The sequence below is a fragment of the Schistocerca americana genome, chromosome 5 (assembly GCF_021461395.2).
Source record: "Schistocerca americana isolate TAMUIC-IGC-003095 chromosome 5, iqSchAmer2.1, whole genome shotgun sequence".
Lineage (NCBI taxonomy): Eukaryota > Metazoa > Arthropoda > Insecta > Orthoptera > Acrididae > Schistocerca > Schistocerca americana.
The window spans coordinates 648,742,424-648,762,648 of NC_060123.1; the positions used below are offsets into that span (position 1 = coordinate 648,742,424).

The following is a 20,225-nucleotide window of genomic DNA, read 5'->3' on the forward strand; positions in this document are numbered from 1 at the left end:
CATGCTAACACCTTTTTATTGGTCTTTTTCACTGCCGCACATGTACATTACCATGAGGGGTGAGGTACACGTACACACGTGGTTTCCGTTTTCAATTACGGAGTGGAATAGAGTGCGTCCCGACATGTCAGGCCAATAGATGTTCAATGTGGTGGCCATCATTTGCTGCACACAATTGCAATCTCTGGCGTAATGAATGCCGTACACGCTGCAGTACAACTGGTGTAATGACGTCGCAGGCTGCCACAATACGTTGTTTCATATCCTCTGGGGTTGTAGGCACATCACGGTGCACATTCTCCTTTATCGTACCCCACAGAAAGAAGTCGAGAGGTGTAAGAACAGGAGAACGGGCTGGCCAATTTATGCGTCCTCCACGTCCTATGAAACGCCCGTCGAACATCCTGTAAAGGGTCAGCCTAGTGTTAATTGCGGAATGTGCAGGTGCACCATCATGCTGATACCACATACGTCGACACGTTTCCAGTGGGACACACTCTATTCCACTTCGTAATTGAAAACGGAAACCATGTGTGTACGTTTACCTCGCCCCTCATGGTAATGTACATGTGCGTCAGTGAAAAAGGCCATTAAAAGGGTGTTAGCATGTGGACGTAATGTGCTGTTCCAGTCTCTTCTGTACCTAAGGTCCATCACCGTTCCCTTTGGATCCCTACGTAATTCGGTGCTCTCCGATACACATGATCGAACAGCGGAGGAGTGGTACTCAAGCGTCAACTTTAGGTTACAATATCTCCGGATGTAATTAACATTTTACAATGCAACAAACGGCACTGATTACGTATTTGTTTATATGTTCAGATGTGCTAACAAAACTAACGGGGTTCCATTTAAAAAAACGTAGGTTTGTGTTAAAAAACATACTTCCGTGCATTTTTTTATGGTTTGTATTAACCAGTTACACTAGCCCCTCTCCTCACGTTCGCTCTGTGGAATCGGTTCGTCAGTATTTGATGTGGTTTACGAAATATGTCCAGCGGTAACGTTAGGTGACTCACCCAGTATACTGCGTATTAGGAGTAAAGTTCAGATATTTTTATTGATGACTGAGGACAGTCTACTGAACAACATTACTTCAGTATTCACTTTATTTTCACATCAAAAATAACAGCCATTACGAGTAATAAGTCATGTTTTTAGGTTGATTTGTACATCCAAGTGCGCATGGTACAAGCAAGCCATTAACATTTTTTTGCCTTGGGCAGGAGATCAGGTGCTGAAGTTTGGATGCATGGACGCAAAGCGGGTAGTTTGTACTGACAAATGTAGTCCACTTTGTGGTGCAGTTACGAGCGTGTAGAAAACATCAGGTAGTAAATTATGTGACACGTTTCCAAGAAGACTTTTAGAACACAGAGAAAAAACAAGTAACACACTGGAGCTGGTACGTGTTACGGTACCAATTATCAGAATATTTGTACCTATACCCCTAATACGTTGTATTGTTAAGAGTGACGTGTTGAGTTCTACCTCGAAGGAAGTCTTGAATACAGTCGTTAATCTGGTCCGATGCGTGGTGAGCTCGCGCTTTTTTTCTTCTTTTTTTGTTACTAAACTGCATTGCGAGCCTTCGTTAAACGCCTTTCTAAAAGTCAATAAACATGGCTTGAGCCTAAGCACCGATGTCTTCAGCGCTGTCGATATTGTGGAGATACACAGCTAGCTGAGTTTCACTAGATTTCTGTCTATGGAATCCATGTTGATTTTTGCAGAGGGAAATTTCGTTCTCCAGAAACGTCATAATAAGAGAGCATAAAACATGTCTCACAATTTTACAACAGATTGATGGTAGCGATATAGATCTAGAAGTACGTACATCCGTCTTACTACCCTTCTTGAAAACGTGAATGACCTGAACGTTTTTCGATTCGCGATGTACCCGTCATAGCTTGAGACGTATAATAAACTGGTGCTAGAAGGGGAGCAAGTTCTTTCGATTAATCTCTGTAAATCTTACAAGTGTCTCATCTGGTCCAGATGTCGTTCCACTAATGAGCGATTGTAGTCGCTTTTCTATTGCTTCATCCTTTATTTCAACATCTGTCGTTTCCGAGTTCGCACTATGACTCAATGGAGCGTAGGGTTCTTAGTCTGATTGGTTAGCAAAGATTAGCTTTCAAAGTCGGTGAACGCTTTTCTCATTCCTCTTGTGGCGGAACCGGTTTATAGTATTTCATGGCTATAATTACTTATAAATGATATTTCAGGTAGATCAAAAAATATAAAAATAAATTGGCAGCGTAACAATTCGTTTGATCCTAAAAATGATTATCCCGGCTTATATTTGTCACTCCGCTAAAGAAATCTCCACTTGACGTTGTGTAGAAATGTCTGTAAAGTCGTGTGAGTGGGACTAAATTGCATATCATTTATAAGATTTTACACAACTGTTAAGATGGAAGCACTTTTTTCTGGCAAAGAGAACATTTAGTCACAAAATACCACCCACGCACAACACTGGCGTATGTCTCCTATTAAAGTATTTCGTGTAAATCATCCGAAATAATTAGGCCTCATACATCAGGAAATAAGCACGTAACGTGCTGTGAACACTGTTTTTAAAGATTCAATCTGAGTTGAATTCGGTGTTCTGTCTTTTAAAGCAAATCCGGGACCACCGGTGCACATTCATTTCCATTCATTTATATCTAACAACATTTACGTTTGTTAAAATTCTCGATTAAAAACTGCCGCGGAGAGATTTTTGCTGACATGGCGGCAGACAGACGATAGTCAGTTTGACTATTGTTATTCTCGATTCCTTTTATATCAAGTTAGTATATTCAGGTAAAATTCTTTAAGGATTTTGATTTCTATTCTTTACCATTTAAAATTATTCACTAATAATTTTAAATGAAATTACTTCATATTTGTTATACCAGCCACTAGTAAACTCAGCTGTAAGTTACTAGCGCTAATAGCTGCGCTCCTAATTGCGGAGCTGAAAATTAACGTTTAAAAACATTACTCAGATTGGATTACAATTGAAATAAATACAAATCCACATCTAGACAATAGCGAATCTATTTTTCAAATAATAATTAATAGTGTCGTTACGGGTTTTCTCCTTACAGACCTCCACACGTCTCACGTCCCAACAGTTCATCGGTTAGCACAGGAAGAACAACTGAACCACAATTATCACAGATAACAAAAAAGATTATAATTGTCGTTGTCTATGAATGTGGTTCTCCGATAATAGTTTTAATTCACACAGAAATCAAATTATTACAGAAATAATGAAATAATTATCGTCATTTTTACACGATACAGTCTTTTTATACGTAGTATCGATAATATTTGTTGAAGTTTGTACACTTAGTTCATTTTAACATCTTGTGGCTAGAACATAGTGTCGTGGATATTACACTCTCCGTACGCTCGGTTTCGCTTCGTTCATCTTTTGTTTATCAGGTAAATTTTCAACTCGTTTAAATCTGTGATAAAGCGCTCTTTGTTTACGTAATATTTTTCTAACACGATTATTAAACCACGGAGGGTCTGTCCCGCTCCTTAAGGGGTGAAGTTCACGAAAAACACACACTATCTAAAAGATGCAGCAAATCCACGATTTTAAATATCCGGCAATGAAATGTACCATGCTTTATATGACATTAACAGATTTAATATTAACTTTGTTGACAAACTTTTTTTGGAATTTAAAAATTTTAATATATCTTTTTCTGAGAAACTACTCGAGAAATTTCTACAAAATTTTCTCTGTTTAATAACTTTGCGTATAGTATTGAACATGTTGAATAGGAGGATTTTAATAATTTTTAATTATAACTATGTAAGTATAACACAAACTCATGCCAAATTCCAGATATTTTACCCCGTATCTGAGCTTGCCATCATAATTTCAAAATTTACTCCTGAGCAACATTTACTGAGTTTGTAAAAGTAAGTGCACAAAACTTCGTAGTTCTAGACTTCATAGATCCTGAGAAAAAGGTACATAAACCCTAAAAAACCTAATTTTCAGGAAAGGCAATTTAAAGTGCAACTTAACGTTTTTTCCTACTCTCACCTCTCAGACGGCTCCAGATTCGTTCTTAGGGTTGTCTTTCCCTTCAAGGCTTCTATTCTGGTTTCTTGTTTTCTGCCTTCATTCCTTTACCAGGTCTTTAACTGATTTTACAACTACAGAGAGGCACTGTAAATCAATTTTTTTCAAGGTATCTTGAGTGAAATTTCCTATCTTAAAGCCCATTCTCTCTAACACTTTCATTCTCCCTATGTTGTCACCATTAAATACAAGAACTGCAACGTAAGTTGCAATTCTGACAACTATAGAAGACGAAAATCTGGTTTTAGGGCATCGTTTCCACGTTAGTGAATTTAGAGACTCATTTTGATTCTGGGTTTTGCCACAAACACATTTTTTAGAAGTTCAAAATCGGCCAGAAATCTGCAAGTGGGCTGCACATCATTCAGGATACAAATTGGAAGCCTCTCCTTGTGAATGTAATAGACGGAGGTAGTGAAGTGTTTGTTCAAAAAGTGGGCGTGGCTGGGAAGTCGCGTCACACATTTAATCATTTTTCAGGCACTTCGGATACGATTTCATGGTTGAATCTTTGCAAACTTACTGCCCGTGAGTTGTACCAATAAACCATCCCGAGTTCGAGTCTCAGTCCGGCACACAGTTTTAATCTGCCAGGAAGTTTCACATCAGCGCACACTCCGCTGTAGAGTGAAAATTCATTCTAGAAATATCCCCCAGGCTGTGGCTAAGCCATGACTCCGCAGTATCCTTTCTTTCAGGAGTGCTAGTTCTGCAAGGTTCGCAGGAGAGCTTCTGTGAAGTTTGGAAGGGAGGAAACGAGGTACTGGCGGAATTAAAGCTGTGAGGACGGGACGTGAGTCGTGCTTGGGTAACTCAGTTGCTAGAGCACTTGCCCGCGAAAGGCAAAGGTTCCGAGTTCGAGTCTCGGTCCGGCACACAGTTTTAGTCTCGGTCCGGCACACAGTTTTAATCCGCCAGGAAGTTTCAAATAAAAAGTAAATTGAAAATTGACATTTTCTATCAGTTCCATGAACGTTCCCCCTTATAATATTGCTCGGAACATACTTGTCTGTGTCGTGTTGAACGGTGCTTTTCAATTGTATTGATAAGTTGTGCACATGTTGGCCTTGCCCGCAGGTACCTGCTAGACGAGCTCAAGTTCCTAGACGAGACGCGCGTCGGCGTGTGGGGGTGGGGGTACGGCGGCTACGTGACGGCCATGCTGATGGGCTCCCAGCAGAGCATCTTCAAGTGCGGCATCGCCGTCTCGCCCATCGCCGACTGGCTCTACTACAGTAAGTGTCTCGGCGTACGCTAGTAGTGTACTGACTTCTTGACAGGACAGGCTAGGTGCTATGCGGAGGAGGAGGCGGCGGTTCGAGTGCCGGTGAAGTGAGGGTCACACAACACACAATCCACCGCACAGCCAAAGTTTCATTAATGACGATATACAGGGAGAATCCGAACTTCTCCGACTAAATTTTCCGAGTATTTGGTAAAAGGGCACAATGGCAACGACACCTAGATTAAGAAGGCCCGTCCGCTAGCTGCGAACAGTATGGTGAGTATACCAAGGGTAGTTATAACAACAGCAAACGGCTAGTCTCGTTAGGAACAAGTCAGTGTTGCACAGTGTCTGTTTGAAAACTTTTTAACGTTATCTATGTGATGCAAATTTCAATTTTTTGTTTGTAAGAGACAAAATGCCCTGCACTCCTTGCTTGACTGGGTATAAGAGAAATTATCCTACATGGTCTAAAGTACAAGTTTTTTCGTTTCTGAAGGAAGAATAATTATTACAAAAATGAATTTGTTGTGTACATAGTTTCGTCTCCGCACTACGAGATGGCGCTGTCTTAGAGACGGACCAAATTCTGCTTCCGCCGATCCGCGTATTGATATGTAACGCAGCCAATGAGATCGCTGCTAACGTAGAACCTTTTCTCCTCGCGGATCACACTCGCGCAGTGATACATGAACGCTGGATGTATTATAACGAGTGTACAGGCCTCCGATTAGTTAGTCTGCCTTAGTCTGAGTTAGTCTGCATTTGTCTGTACCAGTCTATAGTCAAGTTTCAGTCTGCACCTAATAAGATTATCATATTCCCGTACATAGCCATGAAGACAAATGTATAGACACTTTTGTCAAGTATCAGAGATATGTGAGAATGAGATTAACGTACCAAGACCAAAGGAACTTCAGATTGTCAACTGTAAATAGCATCCAGAACCAAGTTAAGTTATTTTTATGCTTGTTATTATTTTAATAAATGTGTGTGAAAATTAATCAAGTTCTCAAAATATCCACGGGTATGCTGCCGGTCTATAGTGTCCAACGGGCACAATATTTCGGCGATCATACATGTCGCCATCATCAGGTGAACTGACGGACTGAGCTCCTGTGAACATGCCGGCACGGATATCCGTACGCTATGGCTGCTCAGAGGGAACTGGGTTCGGTCGCGGCGGCTGCAGATTTAAATACCCTCCGCTCGCGGCGCGCTCCCTCCGCCGTCCGCGCCCCGCGCCACGGTCGCGCGGTGGAACAGATTGCGACGGCGTCTGCGATGACGTCGGTGTGATGGCTCTGTCCGCCGTGGTCGTCACAACTATACGTTTGCTCGATTCACTTTTGAGTAACCCGATCGCTGGTTCCCAAGCCTTGCTAAGATTATAGCCACAGTCACGGTTTATGAGGTCGTCATTGGTGCGAATTTCGATGGCCTCTCTAACAACGCTGTCCCAGTATCTCGACGTCTGTACCAGAATCCTCGTGCGGTCATACTCCATGGCGTGATTTTCCGACAAACAATGTTCAGCGACCGCCGACTTGCTCGGATACATCAGTCGAGTGTGCCTTTGGTGTTCACGGCATCGATCCTCGACGGTACGCATCGTCTGACCAATATACGACTTGCCACATTGGCACGGAATCTGGTACACGCCGGCCTTCCTCAAACCGAGGTCATCTTTGGCGCTCCCCACCAGTGCACGAATTTATTTTGGAGGACAAAACACAGTTCCGACCCGGTGTTTCTTCAGAATGCGGGCGATTTTCCCCGAGAGTGCGCCTGTGTATGGAATAAATGCAGTGCCTACCTCCTCCCTCGAGACTTCATCCACCTCAACAGGTTGTGCTGCAGTGGTTGGGCGGAGGGCACGTTGAATCTGCCACTCTGAGTACCCATTTTTTCGAAATACAGTTCTCAGGTGTTCCAATTCCTGGGGTAGACTCTGCGTCAGAGATAGTGCGCGCCCTATGTGCTAGAGTTTTAAGTACCCCATTCCTTTGTGAAGGGTGGTGGCAGCTGTCTGCGTGCAAATACAGACCAGTGTGCGTAGTCTTCCGATGCACCCCATGACCTAGGGTGCCGTCAGCCCTTCTCTTGACCAAGACGTCAAGGAAAGGTAATTTACCCTCCGTTTCAGTCTCCATAGTGAATTTGATGTTGGAGTGTATGGAGTTTAGATGTGTAAGGAAGTCAAGGAGTTTATCCATACCATGTGGCCAGATGACGAACGTGTCGACCACGTTCATGATGGCGACATGTATGATCGCCGAAATATTGTGCCCGTTGGACACTATAGACCGGCAGCATACCCGTGGATATTTTGATTATCAAATACGCCGGGAGAAACTCAAGAATCATTTAATCAAGTTCTGTTTAAAGTTGGTCACCGTCAATCTGGTACTCTAAGCGTACAAGTGGCATTTCTATCGTCTGACCTAACGGCAGAAGATAAACACGCCACGATAAGTCCACGAGACATATTGCTGGCACTCGCCTACTTCGTTAGAGCGACAAGTCAAATAATCTGATGGTGTGGGTACCGAAGGTCTTACAGTACGCACACCACAAATGTGATATTGAGCATTTATAAATATGAAAGTGATGTAAGTCATTAGAAATACAATATTTAGTCAGGAAAATGCGTTTCTGTAAGTGGCTACCGGTAACGCTACTCTTGGGTAGATAAGATTTGTATGATTACTGTCTCTAGTTGGGGTGCTCAGCGCACAGGCCTTCTTAATATAGGCGGCGAAAGTGCATTTTGTTTCATTTCTTACCCCCAATTTATATTTGTATGTGTGCTTCACTGAAAATATCTGCAAAAAACACCGGAATTGTCGAAGGCATGCGCGGTGAATCTTGATTGGAAGCAAAGTTATTCCATCCACTGACGGTACAAAAACAACATCCCTTTACTCTTCGCCCTCAAGCTTGCATTCTGTGCTGCTCGAGTTTCTTTTTCCGGTAGTGTTAAAGTACTTTCACACCAAAAATCAACTACGACATGCAAAAACGCACAACTGTTGTGAATTCGGTATACTTACTGCGGTCGGGCGGGTTTAGTTGGGTGGCGTACTTGTTCGATCACTGTCTCTCGTCGTACGGTGCACTGCCCAAGTTCCACCTACTTCAGTACGGCGTCTCATCACCAGCCCGTGTCTCTGCATTCGTAGATACTGTCCAGACGATGTTAAAAGCAGCTTTGAAGAAAAACATCGTCAATACGCACGTTTGCAAAGTCTACGTAACGTCTGGTAGCAAGCTATCCTGTAACACCTTATAAAAAATTTCGGGTGGAGGGCGATTCAAAATGATTCAAATGGCTCTGAGTACTATGGGACTTAACGTCTGAGGTCATCAGTCCCCTAGAACTTAGAACTACTTAAACCTAACTAACCTAAGGACGACACACACATCCATGCCCGAGGCAGGATTCGAACCTGCGACCGTAGCGGTCGTGCCGTTCCAGGGCGGGCGATTGCTTCAACTCTTTAGAAAATTGTCAAAATTCAGCAAACGAGTTCTTTTATTTTTTTAGGTTCAAAATAAACAGTTGCCATCAGCCTGTATTTAATTAACAAATAGTATCACTGCCCTCAGCTCACAGTTCAGACAACTCAGTACACACGCAAGGCAGCCAGAGATGCACTTAAGTCCGACCTGAATTATTATGCGATTTACAGTCATTACTCTGCTACAATATACGAGTTTCACAGTCAGTCCTTTTCACAGCATTTATAATAAAGAAACTGCTAGCCACTTATTCCGTAAACGGGTATGAAACATGCCACGCGGAACTCTACAAAGGCCGAAAGTTCACACGCGTTTATCTATCCAACAGATTACTTGACAAAGCTCATATTTTCACAATCTGTCCGTAAATGCAACTGCTTTCAAGGCATTACAAAAAAAATGGCTCTGAGCACTATGGAACTCAACTGCTGTGGTCATCAGTCCCCTAGAACTTAGAACTACTTAAACCTAACTAACCTAAGGACATCACACACACCCATGAAACTAGTAACTTCTTCATTTTACTCAAAATGTACGAAGATGTCTAACATGATTTGCACGTCCGATGGTTAGCCAGCGACCGCCTATTCAGTCTGCTTCTCTCCCAGTATAACTACTCAGCAGTGCGCGCGAACTGCTTAACTCTGATTGGTTGTTCAAAATGACCAGCCAATCAAAACAATCCTTCGATTTCTTTCTCGCCCTAATACTGTGTTACGCCAATCACTATTCCCAGTTGCATTTACTTCATTTCAATATGCAAATATTAATATATAGTTTAACAAAATCAAACTAAAGGAAAACTAAACATGAAATAAATTTAGAAACTTAGAAACTTATTACTCTGCAAACGGCTATTCTGGCTGCCAACTTACAAAAGCAAGCACACTTAGACATACGTCACCAGCAATGTGGGTAAACCACAACTTTCCCAAGACACAGTTACGTAATGGTGTAACATTAGATAATATTGAATTTTTTCGAATGTCCCAGATACACACTCTTACTCATTCTCATTTACTCACAAAACAACTCATTAAATAAATACTGATCTTTTATGAATTTTATATTGCGAAAAATGCCAAATAGTTAACGTTTTTAATTATGAAACTCTAAACAAATTGACCTGACGTGCTGTGAGCTTCAGTAATGATTCCACATGATACTAAAAGACAAGCTGCTATGCATCCTAACCGACTTTAATCTTACAAATATCGTTTGGGGTGTTTTACGTAATTTTCTCTAACTCTGAAAGTATGTCAGTTAGAAAGTTGAGATTTTTACGCAATCTTCTTTTTAATAACAAAGATCAGTATATTGAATTTTAACTAAATTAAATAATATTTAATATAGTTTATTTAGATTCTTAGGGGCTTGAATATTCTGTCGCTCGAATTGCCACGGATACCGCTTCCCACGGCTGGGCTAGCGACAGGTGCGAATGAGTCACGCTAAGATACAAGCGGCTGTTTCTATAACCGCCAAAGGCTCCAAAGCTGCGAGCCGTATTGCAAAGTAGTGCAATAAACGCTATTGCGTACTGTCTCGCGACGTTACATTACAATTGTCATCTGTTGCAAAATGTTGCCAACAGTTTCAAACCATTGTAAACACACACATCTATCGCTTCTTACTATTATTATTATTATCATCAATATTACAGAAAAATCAACACAAAAAAGACACATGTCCTCCAGAAACTTTTTGTTACCAAGGGAAACCATTGGATCTTATAATTGTGTATTGGTGGAGCTCTGTACTGAAGACACGCGAGGTTTCAATAATTTTGTCAGAGTGTCATGCGGGCAGTTCGAAGAACTCTGAGATTAGTAGCACTTTACACTGATCAGTCAGAGCATTGTGACCACCGACCTGCATCGATGTAAACTCTTCCAGGCGATAGCGGCATCGCCTGACGAGAAACGACTGCTAGTCAGACACTTGCAATGCACGGAGCATGTAGTAGCAGCGAGCGTACTGTCAGTATGTAGAATCGTGAAGGTGCGCGATCTTTAAAAGTAGTGGACGAAGTTTGATGTTTGCTATTTAGGCAGCAAAGTAACTGACGATAGCAGAAGTAAACAAATTACAAAATGTAGACTGGCAATAGCAAGGAATTTTTTGTGAAAAAGGGTTACATGTTGACACTGAATGTGAGTGTAAGTGTTAAGAAATCGTTGCTGAAAGTATTTGTTTGGATTGTTGAGTTTTGTGGAAGTTAAATGTAGGAGATGAACAGCAGAGAGAAGAAGAAAGTATGATCTTTTGATATGTGGTGCTGCAGAAGAATGTTGAAAATTAGTTAGGTAAATCAAGCAACTAATGAATATGCAATGTATCGAAGTGGGAGGTAAAAGCCTCATGGCGTAATTTGACTCAAAACAGAGAAAGGGTGATGGACACACCATGAGATATAAAGGAATAGTTAATTTCGTAATGGAGGATGTGTGAGGGGTAATTATAAAGGAAGTCGAGGACCAGATTACATTAAGTAGGTTAAAGAATGATGTAGAGTGCAGTATCTAAGCGGCTATGAAAAAAAAAATTGCAGAAGATAGATTGCTCTGCAGAGCTGAGTGAAACTGGTCCTTTGACTGCTAGCTGCAACGTTACTTCTTACCCTTTGTTTCCACAAATCCTCCCTCTTGCACATAAGTTACCCGAACTCATTTTGAACTATGAAGGTGCTATTCGCTCGAAGAAAGTTTGCTATTGCGTTTGTCCGTCGGATGAATTGCAGCAGTCATATTTTATACACTCCTGGAAATGGAAAAAAGAACACATTGACACCGGTGTGTCAGACCCACCATACTTGCTCCGGACACTGCGAGAGGGCTGTACAAGCAATGATCACACGCACGGCACAGCGGACACACCAGGAACCGTGGTGTTGGCCGTCGAATGGCGCTAGCTGCGCAGCATTTGTGCACCGCCGCCGTCAGTGTCGGCCAGTTTGCCGTGGCATGCGGAGCTCCATCGCAGTCTTTAACACTGGTAGCATGCCGCGACAGCGTGGACGTGAACCGTATGTGCAGTTGACGGACTTTGAGCGAGGGCGTATAGTGGGCATGCGGGAGGCCGGGTGGACGTACCGCCGAATTGCTCAACACGTGGGGCGTGAGGTCTCCACAGTACATCGATGTTGTCGCCAGTGGTCGGCGGAAGGTGCACGTGCCGGCGACCTGGGACCGGACCGCAGCGACGCACGGATGCACGCCAAGACCGTAGGATCCTACGCAGTGCCGTAGGGGACCGCACCGCAACTTCCCAGCAAATTAGGGACACTGTTGCTCCTGGGGTATCGGCGAGGACCATTCGCAACCGTCTCCATGAAGCTGGGCTACGGTCCCGCACACCGTTAGGCCGTCTTCCGCTCACGCCCCAACATCGTGCAGCCCGCCTCCAGTGGTGTCGCGACAGGCGTGAATGGAGGGACGAATGGAGACGTGTCGTCTTCAGCGATGAGAGTCGCTTCTGCCTTGGTGCCAATGATGGTCGTATGCGTGTTTGGCGCCGTGCAGGTGAGCGCCACAATCAGGACTGCATACGACCGAGGCACACAGGGCCAACACCCGCCATCATGGTGTGGGGAGCGATCTCCTACACTGGCCGTACACCACTGGTGATCGTCGAGGGGACACTGAATAGTGCACGGTACATCCAAACCGTCATCGAACCCATCGTTCTACCATTCCTAGACCGGCAAGGGAACTTGCTGTTCCAACAGGACAATGCACGTCCGCATGTATCCCGTGCCACCCAACGTGCTCTAGAAGGTGTAAGTCAACTACCCTGGCCAGCAAGATCTCCGAATCTGTCCCCCATTGAGCATGTTTGGGACTGGATGAAGCGTCGTCTCACGCGGTCTGCACGTCCAGCACGAACGCTGGTCCAACTGAGGCGCCAGGTGGAAATGGCATGGCAAGCCGTTCCACAGGACTACATCCAGCATCTCTACGATCGTCTCCATGGGAGAATAGCAGCCTGCATTGCTGCGAGAGGTGGATATACACTGTACTAGTGCCGACATTGTGCATGCTCTGTTGCCTGTGTCTATGTGCCTGTGGTTCTGTCAGTGTGATCATGTGATGTATCTGACCCCAGGAATGTGTCAATAAAGTTTCCCCTTCCTGGGACAATGAATTCACGGTGTTCTTATTTCAATTTCCAGGAGTGTATATCATAAAGCACGAAAATTAAACACGCATCGATACAACAACTCAGTCCTAAGTCTTACCCACATTATATTTCTGACGACAGCTGGTGAAGCCAGAATTGTTACGAAAGTAACATCGGAGGCGGCAATGAATACTTTTTCTAGTATCAATCAAAGTGGCTGCGTGGCAGTAGGCATTAGGCTCAAATCAAAACGGAATGGAGTTCAGTATTTAACATTCTGTCGAGGGCGACGTTATCATAGGTAGGGGAGACTGGGGCTAGTTGTTACAAATTTTTTTGGAATCTCGTATACCTCGACACAAAACACGTATGTCGATTGGACAGATGCCAAAAGTTAGCCTATTATTTAGTCTTCACAATGAAATTTTTGTCATTGATGTAAGCTCTGATTGTTAAGCTCTATATCAACTTTTTTGCTAACTTGTATGATGTAACAACCTACCCAACTGTGGGGCATCTTGTTACACTATATGGGGTTAGTTGTTACATAATAATTAAGAAAAAATATATTTTTGGTTCCATAACACAGATTTATTTAATCATTAGTTTTAAGGCATGAGGTGGTAACAAATCATAAAACTTGAAACACAGTACTAATATTGACATACAGTCATCATTAATCTGATGAAGAAATATCAAGTTCATTATCAGAGCTACAGTTTTTACAAATAAAGAAACTGTCATGCTTGGCACACCTATCATGTGCCCACCTTTTACATTTTGTGCACTGTATCCATGTGGTTGGTGGTTCTTGACAGAGAGTATGGTTCCATACACTCAATACACACGCAGTCGTCTTCCTCATCAGATGATTCTACGATCTCACATTTTCGTTTCCCCGTTTTTGCCTTCTTGTTTTTATTTTTCGGCGCCAACACCAGTCGTCGTCTTGCAGGTTTCTTTTGTCTATTTGCCTCAACTGTCAATGCTGCTTTTACTGGTGAATCAGTCAGGATAGCACTCACTCGTTTATTCCTTCTTTCTGTTTTCTTGCGGGCAGGAGCTTTCGGGAAAGGCCTCAGTTCTTCAGGTGGCACGTGTGTGTGTATGGAGTTTGCAGAACCAACTGTTGAGGTGCAAGTCGTCGGACTTGATTCCACACTTGTTGATGTGCTGGGAACACCATCCCCCACTGAGTTCGTAAGAGACACAGAAAGCAGAGTTTCATCTTCCCTGTATGGGCGGTCCGTCACGGCAGAGGGCAAAAATTCATCGTCTGTAAAAATGTCTCTGTTAAATGGCCATATTACAATAACTTGAAATCAAATCTTGAAGTTCCTTGGCGTAGCAGCTCTAAGCAAAGATTGTTTAATTATAAATGAAATGTCATATATTGTCATAGTGTACCCAGTATTGTATTTCATCCACGCATCTGATGCAGAGTTAATATATTTCTTAAATGGGCCCAACACAGCTCTGTCCAAAGGTTGCAATTTATGAGACGTATGTGGCCGAAAAGAGAGGACAACCCCGTTTTCTTTGGCTACGTCTAACACGGAAATATCAAGGTGCGATTGATGGTTGTCCAAAAGAAGGAGAGCCGGTCGCTCTCTTGTAGCCCTGGAATGATGAATGAAATGAAGCATGAACGAGCGAAAATCTTGCCCTGTCATCCACTCTGACTTGTTTGCACACCCTGCGCTACCTTCTGGCCCATTTCTAAGGAAATAATCCCTGAAGTTCTTTCTTGGAAACACAAAGAAAGGCGGGATTCAGTTTCCAGACGCATTTACTGTCAAGGCAACAGTAACTAGAGTTCCTCTTTCAGCAGACGTTATAGCACCGACTTGTTTAATTACACTCCTGGAAATTGAAATAAGAACACCGTGAATTCATTGTCCCAGGAAGGGGAAACTTTATTGACACATTCCTGGGGTCACATACATCACATGATCACACTGACAGAACCACAGGCACATAGACACAGGCAACAGAGCATGCACAATGTCGGCACTAGTACAGTGTATATCCACCTTCCGCAGCAATGCAGGCTGCTATTCTCCCATGGAGACGATCGTAGAGATGCTGGATGTAGTCCTGTGGAACGGCTTGCCATGCCATTTCCACCTGGCGCCTCAGTTGGACCAGCGTTCGTGCTGGACGTGCAGACCGCGTGAGACGACGCTTCATCCAGTCCCAAACATGCTCAATGGGGGACAGATCCGGAGATCTTGCTGGCCAGGGTAGTTGACTTACACCTTCTAGAGCACGTTGGGTGGCACGGGATACATGCGGACGTGCATTGTCCTGTTGGAACAGCAAGTTCCCTTGCCAGTCTAGGAATGGTAGAACGATGGGTTCGATGACGGTTTGGATGTACCGTGCACTATTCAGTGTCCTCTCGACGATCACCAGTGGTGTACGGCCAGTGTAGGAGATCGCTCCCCACACCATGATGCCGGGTGTTGGCCCTGTGTGCCTTGGTCGTATGCAGTCCTGATTGTGGCGCTCACCTGCACGGCGCCAAACACGCATACGACCATCATTGGCACCAAGGCAGAAGCGACTCTCATCGCTGAAGACGACACGTCTCCATTCGTCCCTCCATTCACGCCTGTCGAGACACCACTGGAGGCGGGCTGCACGATGTTGGGGCGTGAGCGGAAGACGGCCTAACGGTGTGCGGGACCGTAGCCCAGCTTCATGGAGACGGTTGCGAATGGTCCTCGCCGATACCCCAGGAGCAACAGTGTCCCTAATTTGCTGGGAAGTGGCGGTGCGGTCCCCTACGGCACTGCGTAGGATCCTACGGTCTTGGCGTGCATCCGTGCGTCGCTGCGGTCCGGTCCCAGGTCGACGGGCACGTGCACCTTCCGCCGACCACTGGCGACAACATCGATGTACTGTGGAGACCTCACGCCCCACGTGTTGAGCAATTCGGCGGTACGTCCACCCGGCCTCTCGAATGCCCACTATACGCCCTCGCTCAAAGTCCGTCAACTGCACATACGGTTCACGTCCACGCTGTCGCGGCATGCTACCAGTGTTAAAGACTGCGATGGAGCTCCGTATGCCACGGCAAACTGGCTGACACTGACGGCGGCGGTGCACAAATGCTGCGCAGCTAGCGCCATTCGACGGCCAACACCACGGTTCCTGGTGTGTCCGCTGTGCCGTGCGTGTGATCATTGCTTGTACAGCCCTCTCGCAGTGTCCGGAGCAAGTATGGTGGGTCTGACACACCGGTGTCAATGTGTTCCTTTTTCCATTTCCAGGAGTGTACTTTCCTTGCTACAATTTTGGCAGGCGTTTGTACCGTGGTGACGGCAGTCTCGTCCACATTATACACTTCTTGACATTGAAATTTGTATCGATCATAAACTTCACTTAGATTTGTAAAAAATCTACCTACATTGTGCTTATTGAAACCAGTAGCCCTGCTTAGGCTGGTAGCTTCTGGTGTGCGGATGGAAAGCGTTTTCTTTCGTTTGAGGAATCCTCCAAATTAGTCAGTGGAAGCTAGTTCTACATCGCTCCAACCAACGGGAAACTTGACATTATTGTTCACAGCATATTGAAATGGTAGACTCCTCACTTCCTTCGCAGAAAGTCCATAGTAGAGCTTAGCAGCTTTCTGAATGTATTCTTCCAGCTCTGCTTCTTGTTCGTCTGAGAAAACCTGCCGAGATCACTTATAACCAACGTTTGGCACAAGCATCTCTCCTAATTCTGAAGTAAGCAGACAAGAAAAATTGTAATAGGCTGTTATAGGCTACGTTTCCCTGCGCGTATCTGTTATGTCAGAAGAGATTAATTTGCTTAGATATATTGATGTATTTGCACATTATATAACACCAATAATCTACAACGCCACTGTTGGCAACGCTGACAATGAAAAATAAGTTGCCTACCTCCCTTTGTTGATTCCAATCGCTTGCAAAACCTCTGCAGCGTCATAAAATGTATATTGTACTTTTGGGCAGCTTTCTGCAGTGAAGAAAAGCCACTTAGAACTTCATTTGCCGCTTCAGCATATGTTTCCTTAGGAATAGTGCCTCTGTCAGTCTTCTTCTTATAATAATAGACATAATTGCTTACATTAAAGGAAACAAAAACTCTTTGGGGCAAGTTGTTACACCGTAACAACTTGCCCCTGCGCCTTTGTAACAACTGACCCCATGCTACGCCATTTTCTCTTATCGTCGAAATCAACAATATAAACTTTTTGTGTGGAAGTTTAACGTATACTACTACGTACCTGAATGTTGGAGGCTGATATGTTGCAAAATTTAAAATGAAATCAGCAATTTCCTGCGAACTATGAAAAAATTCACACAGAGTACAAAAATTACTCCAGCACAGGAAAAACACGTTTTCTGTCAGTAGCGCCTTAGTACCAACTGACGGCTGATATAGGCAGGATGGGAGGAGGGGGACTCTCAGTGCTACCCTGGAGCAACGAGTAAACTGCTCTAGCGCGGAAACTTTTCTTGTCAAGTAACAACTTGCCCCGTGTAACAACTAGGCCCGATCTTCCCTGCAGATAAGTTCGTAATGTGGAAGGCAACCGGCCACGTCCTTTTCAAGGGATTCATCCAGACATCTGCTTCAAGCGATTTTTGAGAAGCACGGGAAACCTAAATCTGGATAAGTGACCGTGGATTTCAACCGAGAACCTTCTGAAAGGGAGTCGAGTGTTTGCTCCACCTCTCTCATCTCCAATATAGATTCCAGAGCGATATGGGTAAACTCCCGCAAGCTGAGAAAGATGACAAGTAGCTGTATCGCTTGCGAAGAGTTACTCTGAAATGTTAGCGAAACAGTCATTTACATCGATCACTGAAATCAACAGTGATGTACGCGGAAGCCATTTATTTCTTAAACACTTTAAATTACATTAGATGTATTCGCAGTTGCGAATATTGAACAACCATCATCGTATAATGAAACGACTAAAATGAAAATTTGTACAGGATCGCGACTCGACCCCGAATTTCTTGCTTCTCGCGAGCGGTTGCCTTACAATTTGGCTATCGTAGACGACTCACGGCCAGAACCAAACTTCCATTTGTCGTCAATCATACGTCTACAAGCTGTACTCGTACATTCATTATAAACTCCTGGAAATGGAAAAAAGAACACATTGACACCGGTGTGTCAGACCCACCATACTTGCTCCGGACACTGCGAGAGGGCTGTACAAGCAATGATCACACGCACGGCACAGCGGACACACCAGGAACCGCGGTGTTGGCCGTCGAATGGCGCTAGCTGCGCAGCATTTGTGCACCGCCACCGTCAGTGTCAGCCAGTTTGCCGTGGCATACGGAGCTCCATCGCAGTCTTTAACACTGGTAGCATGCCGCGACAGCGTGGACGTGAACCGTATGTGCAGTTGACGGACTTTGAGCGAGGGCGTATAGTGGGCATGCGGGAGGCCGGGTGGACGTACCGCCGAATTGCTCAACACGTGGGGCGTGAGGTCTCCACAGTACATCGATGTTGTCGCCAGTGGTTGGCGGAAGGTGCACGTGCCGGCGACCTGGGACCGGACCGCAGCGACGCACGGATGCACGCCAAGACCGTAGGATCCTACGCAGTGCCGTAGGGGACCGCACCGCCACTTCCCAGCAAATTAGAGACACTGTTGCTCCTGGGGTATCGGCGAGGACCATTCGCAACCGTCTCCATGAAGCTGGGCTACGGTCCCGCACACCGTTAGGCCGTCTTCCGCTCACGCCCCAACATCGTGCAGCCCGCCTCCAGTGGTGTCTCGACAGGCGTGAATGGAGGGACGAATGGAGACGTGTCGTCTTCAGCGATGAGAGTCGCTTCTGCCTTGGTGCCAATGATGGTCGTATGCGTGTTTGGCGCCGTGCAGGTGAGCGCCACAATCAGGACTGCATACGACCGAGGCACACAGGGCCAACACCCGCCATCATGGTGTGGGGAGCGATCTCCTACACTGGCCGTACACCACTGGTGATCGTCGAGGGGACACTGAATAGTGCACGGTACATCCAAACCGTCATCGAACCCATCGTTCTACCATTCCTAGACCGGCAAGGGAACTTGCTGTTCCAACAGGACAATGCACGTCCGCGTGTATCCCGTGCCACCCAACGTGCTCTAGAAGGTGTAAGTCAACTACCCTGGCCAGCAAGATCTGCGGATCTGTCCCCCATTGAGCATGTTTGGGACTGGATGAAGCGTCGTCTCACGCGGTCTGCACGTCCAGCACGAACGCTGGTCCAACTGAGGCGCCAGGTGGAAATGGCATGGCAAGCCGTTCCACAGGACTACATCCAGCATCTCTACGATCGTCTCCATGGGAGAATAGCAGCCTGCATTGCTGCGAAAGGTGGATATACACTGTACTAGTGCCGACATTGTGCATGCTCTGTTGCCTGTGTCTATGTGCCTGTGGTTCTGTCAGTGTGATCATGTGATGTATCTGACCCCAGGAATGTGCCAGTAAAGTTTCCCCTTCCTGGGACAATGAATTCAGGGTGTTCTTATTTCAATTTCCAGGAGTGTATATATTCCCATACAGGTGCGATATTTTACTTGAAAGTCGCTTGCTCGTTGCCAGCGGGTAAATACGATATTGTAATGGCTGTGTTATTCCGAATTACGATGCAACGTTCCTTTGGACATGCATTCATGAATGCCAAAAGGAACTTTGCATCATAATTTGGAATAACACAGGCACGGCAATGTCGTATTTCTTAAATGGCATTCGCGTTCTAACATCATAGGCATCTAATTCAACAGTTACGATTTGTGGATGTTAACAGCATCCTCATTGTATATCACACAACGCAGGCGATATGAAAAGTCTCGTCATACCGTTTGCCATTCACAAACAACTAAAATAAGTATGTATTTTTATTACGAGGTAAACTGGAGCTGAAAGTTGATTCAACTCCACACCGTTTACCCGTTTACTACGCATGGTCCTATTCGAGACGGAATACTAGTGCCTTTCTCCGACGATTATAAGTGACTTCCGTAAAAAATTACGGGACAAGAAAAAAACAGTGAAGCATCCAGAATGTGAGGGCGATACAGAATGAAACTCCACAAGCTGAAAGGGTATGTGACGTTATTCCAGTGATTACAAAATCGAGTCAAATTTACAAATAACTCGGCAGTAGGAGCCCACCTGTCAATAAAACGTTGTACCTCGTGTGGCTTAGACACATGGACAAATTCGATTGGGCGAAAGGCAATGTACCCTCCACTGAGGCGAGCTGGCCCATTGCTGCT

The 20,225-nt window shown here is 44.8% G+C and overlaps 1 protein-coding gene across 3 annotated transcripts in view; it reads left to right on the forward strand.

The window, feature by feature from the left end:
- LOC124615803 (inactive dipeptidyl peptidase 10) overlaps positions 1 to 20,225 on the forward strand; it is a 1,404,300-nt gene that overhangs the window by 1,357,945 nt on the left and 26,130 nt on the right. For all 3 annotated transcript variants that reach the window (XM_047143937.1, XM_047143938.1, XM_047143936.1), the window contains exon 16: positions 5,168 to 5,325. In XM_047143937.1, coding sequence (XP_046999893.1) covers positions 5,168 to 5,325 — 158 coding nt within the window. The remainder of the gene's footprint in view (positions 1 to 5,167; positions 5,326 to 20,225) is intronic.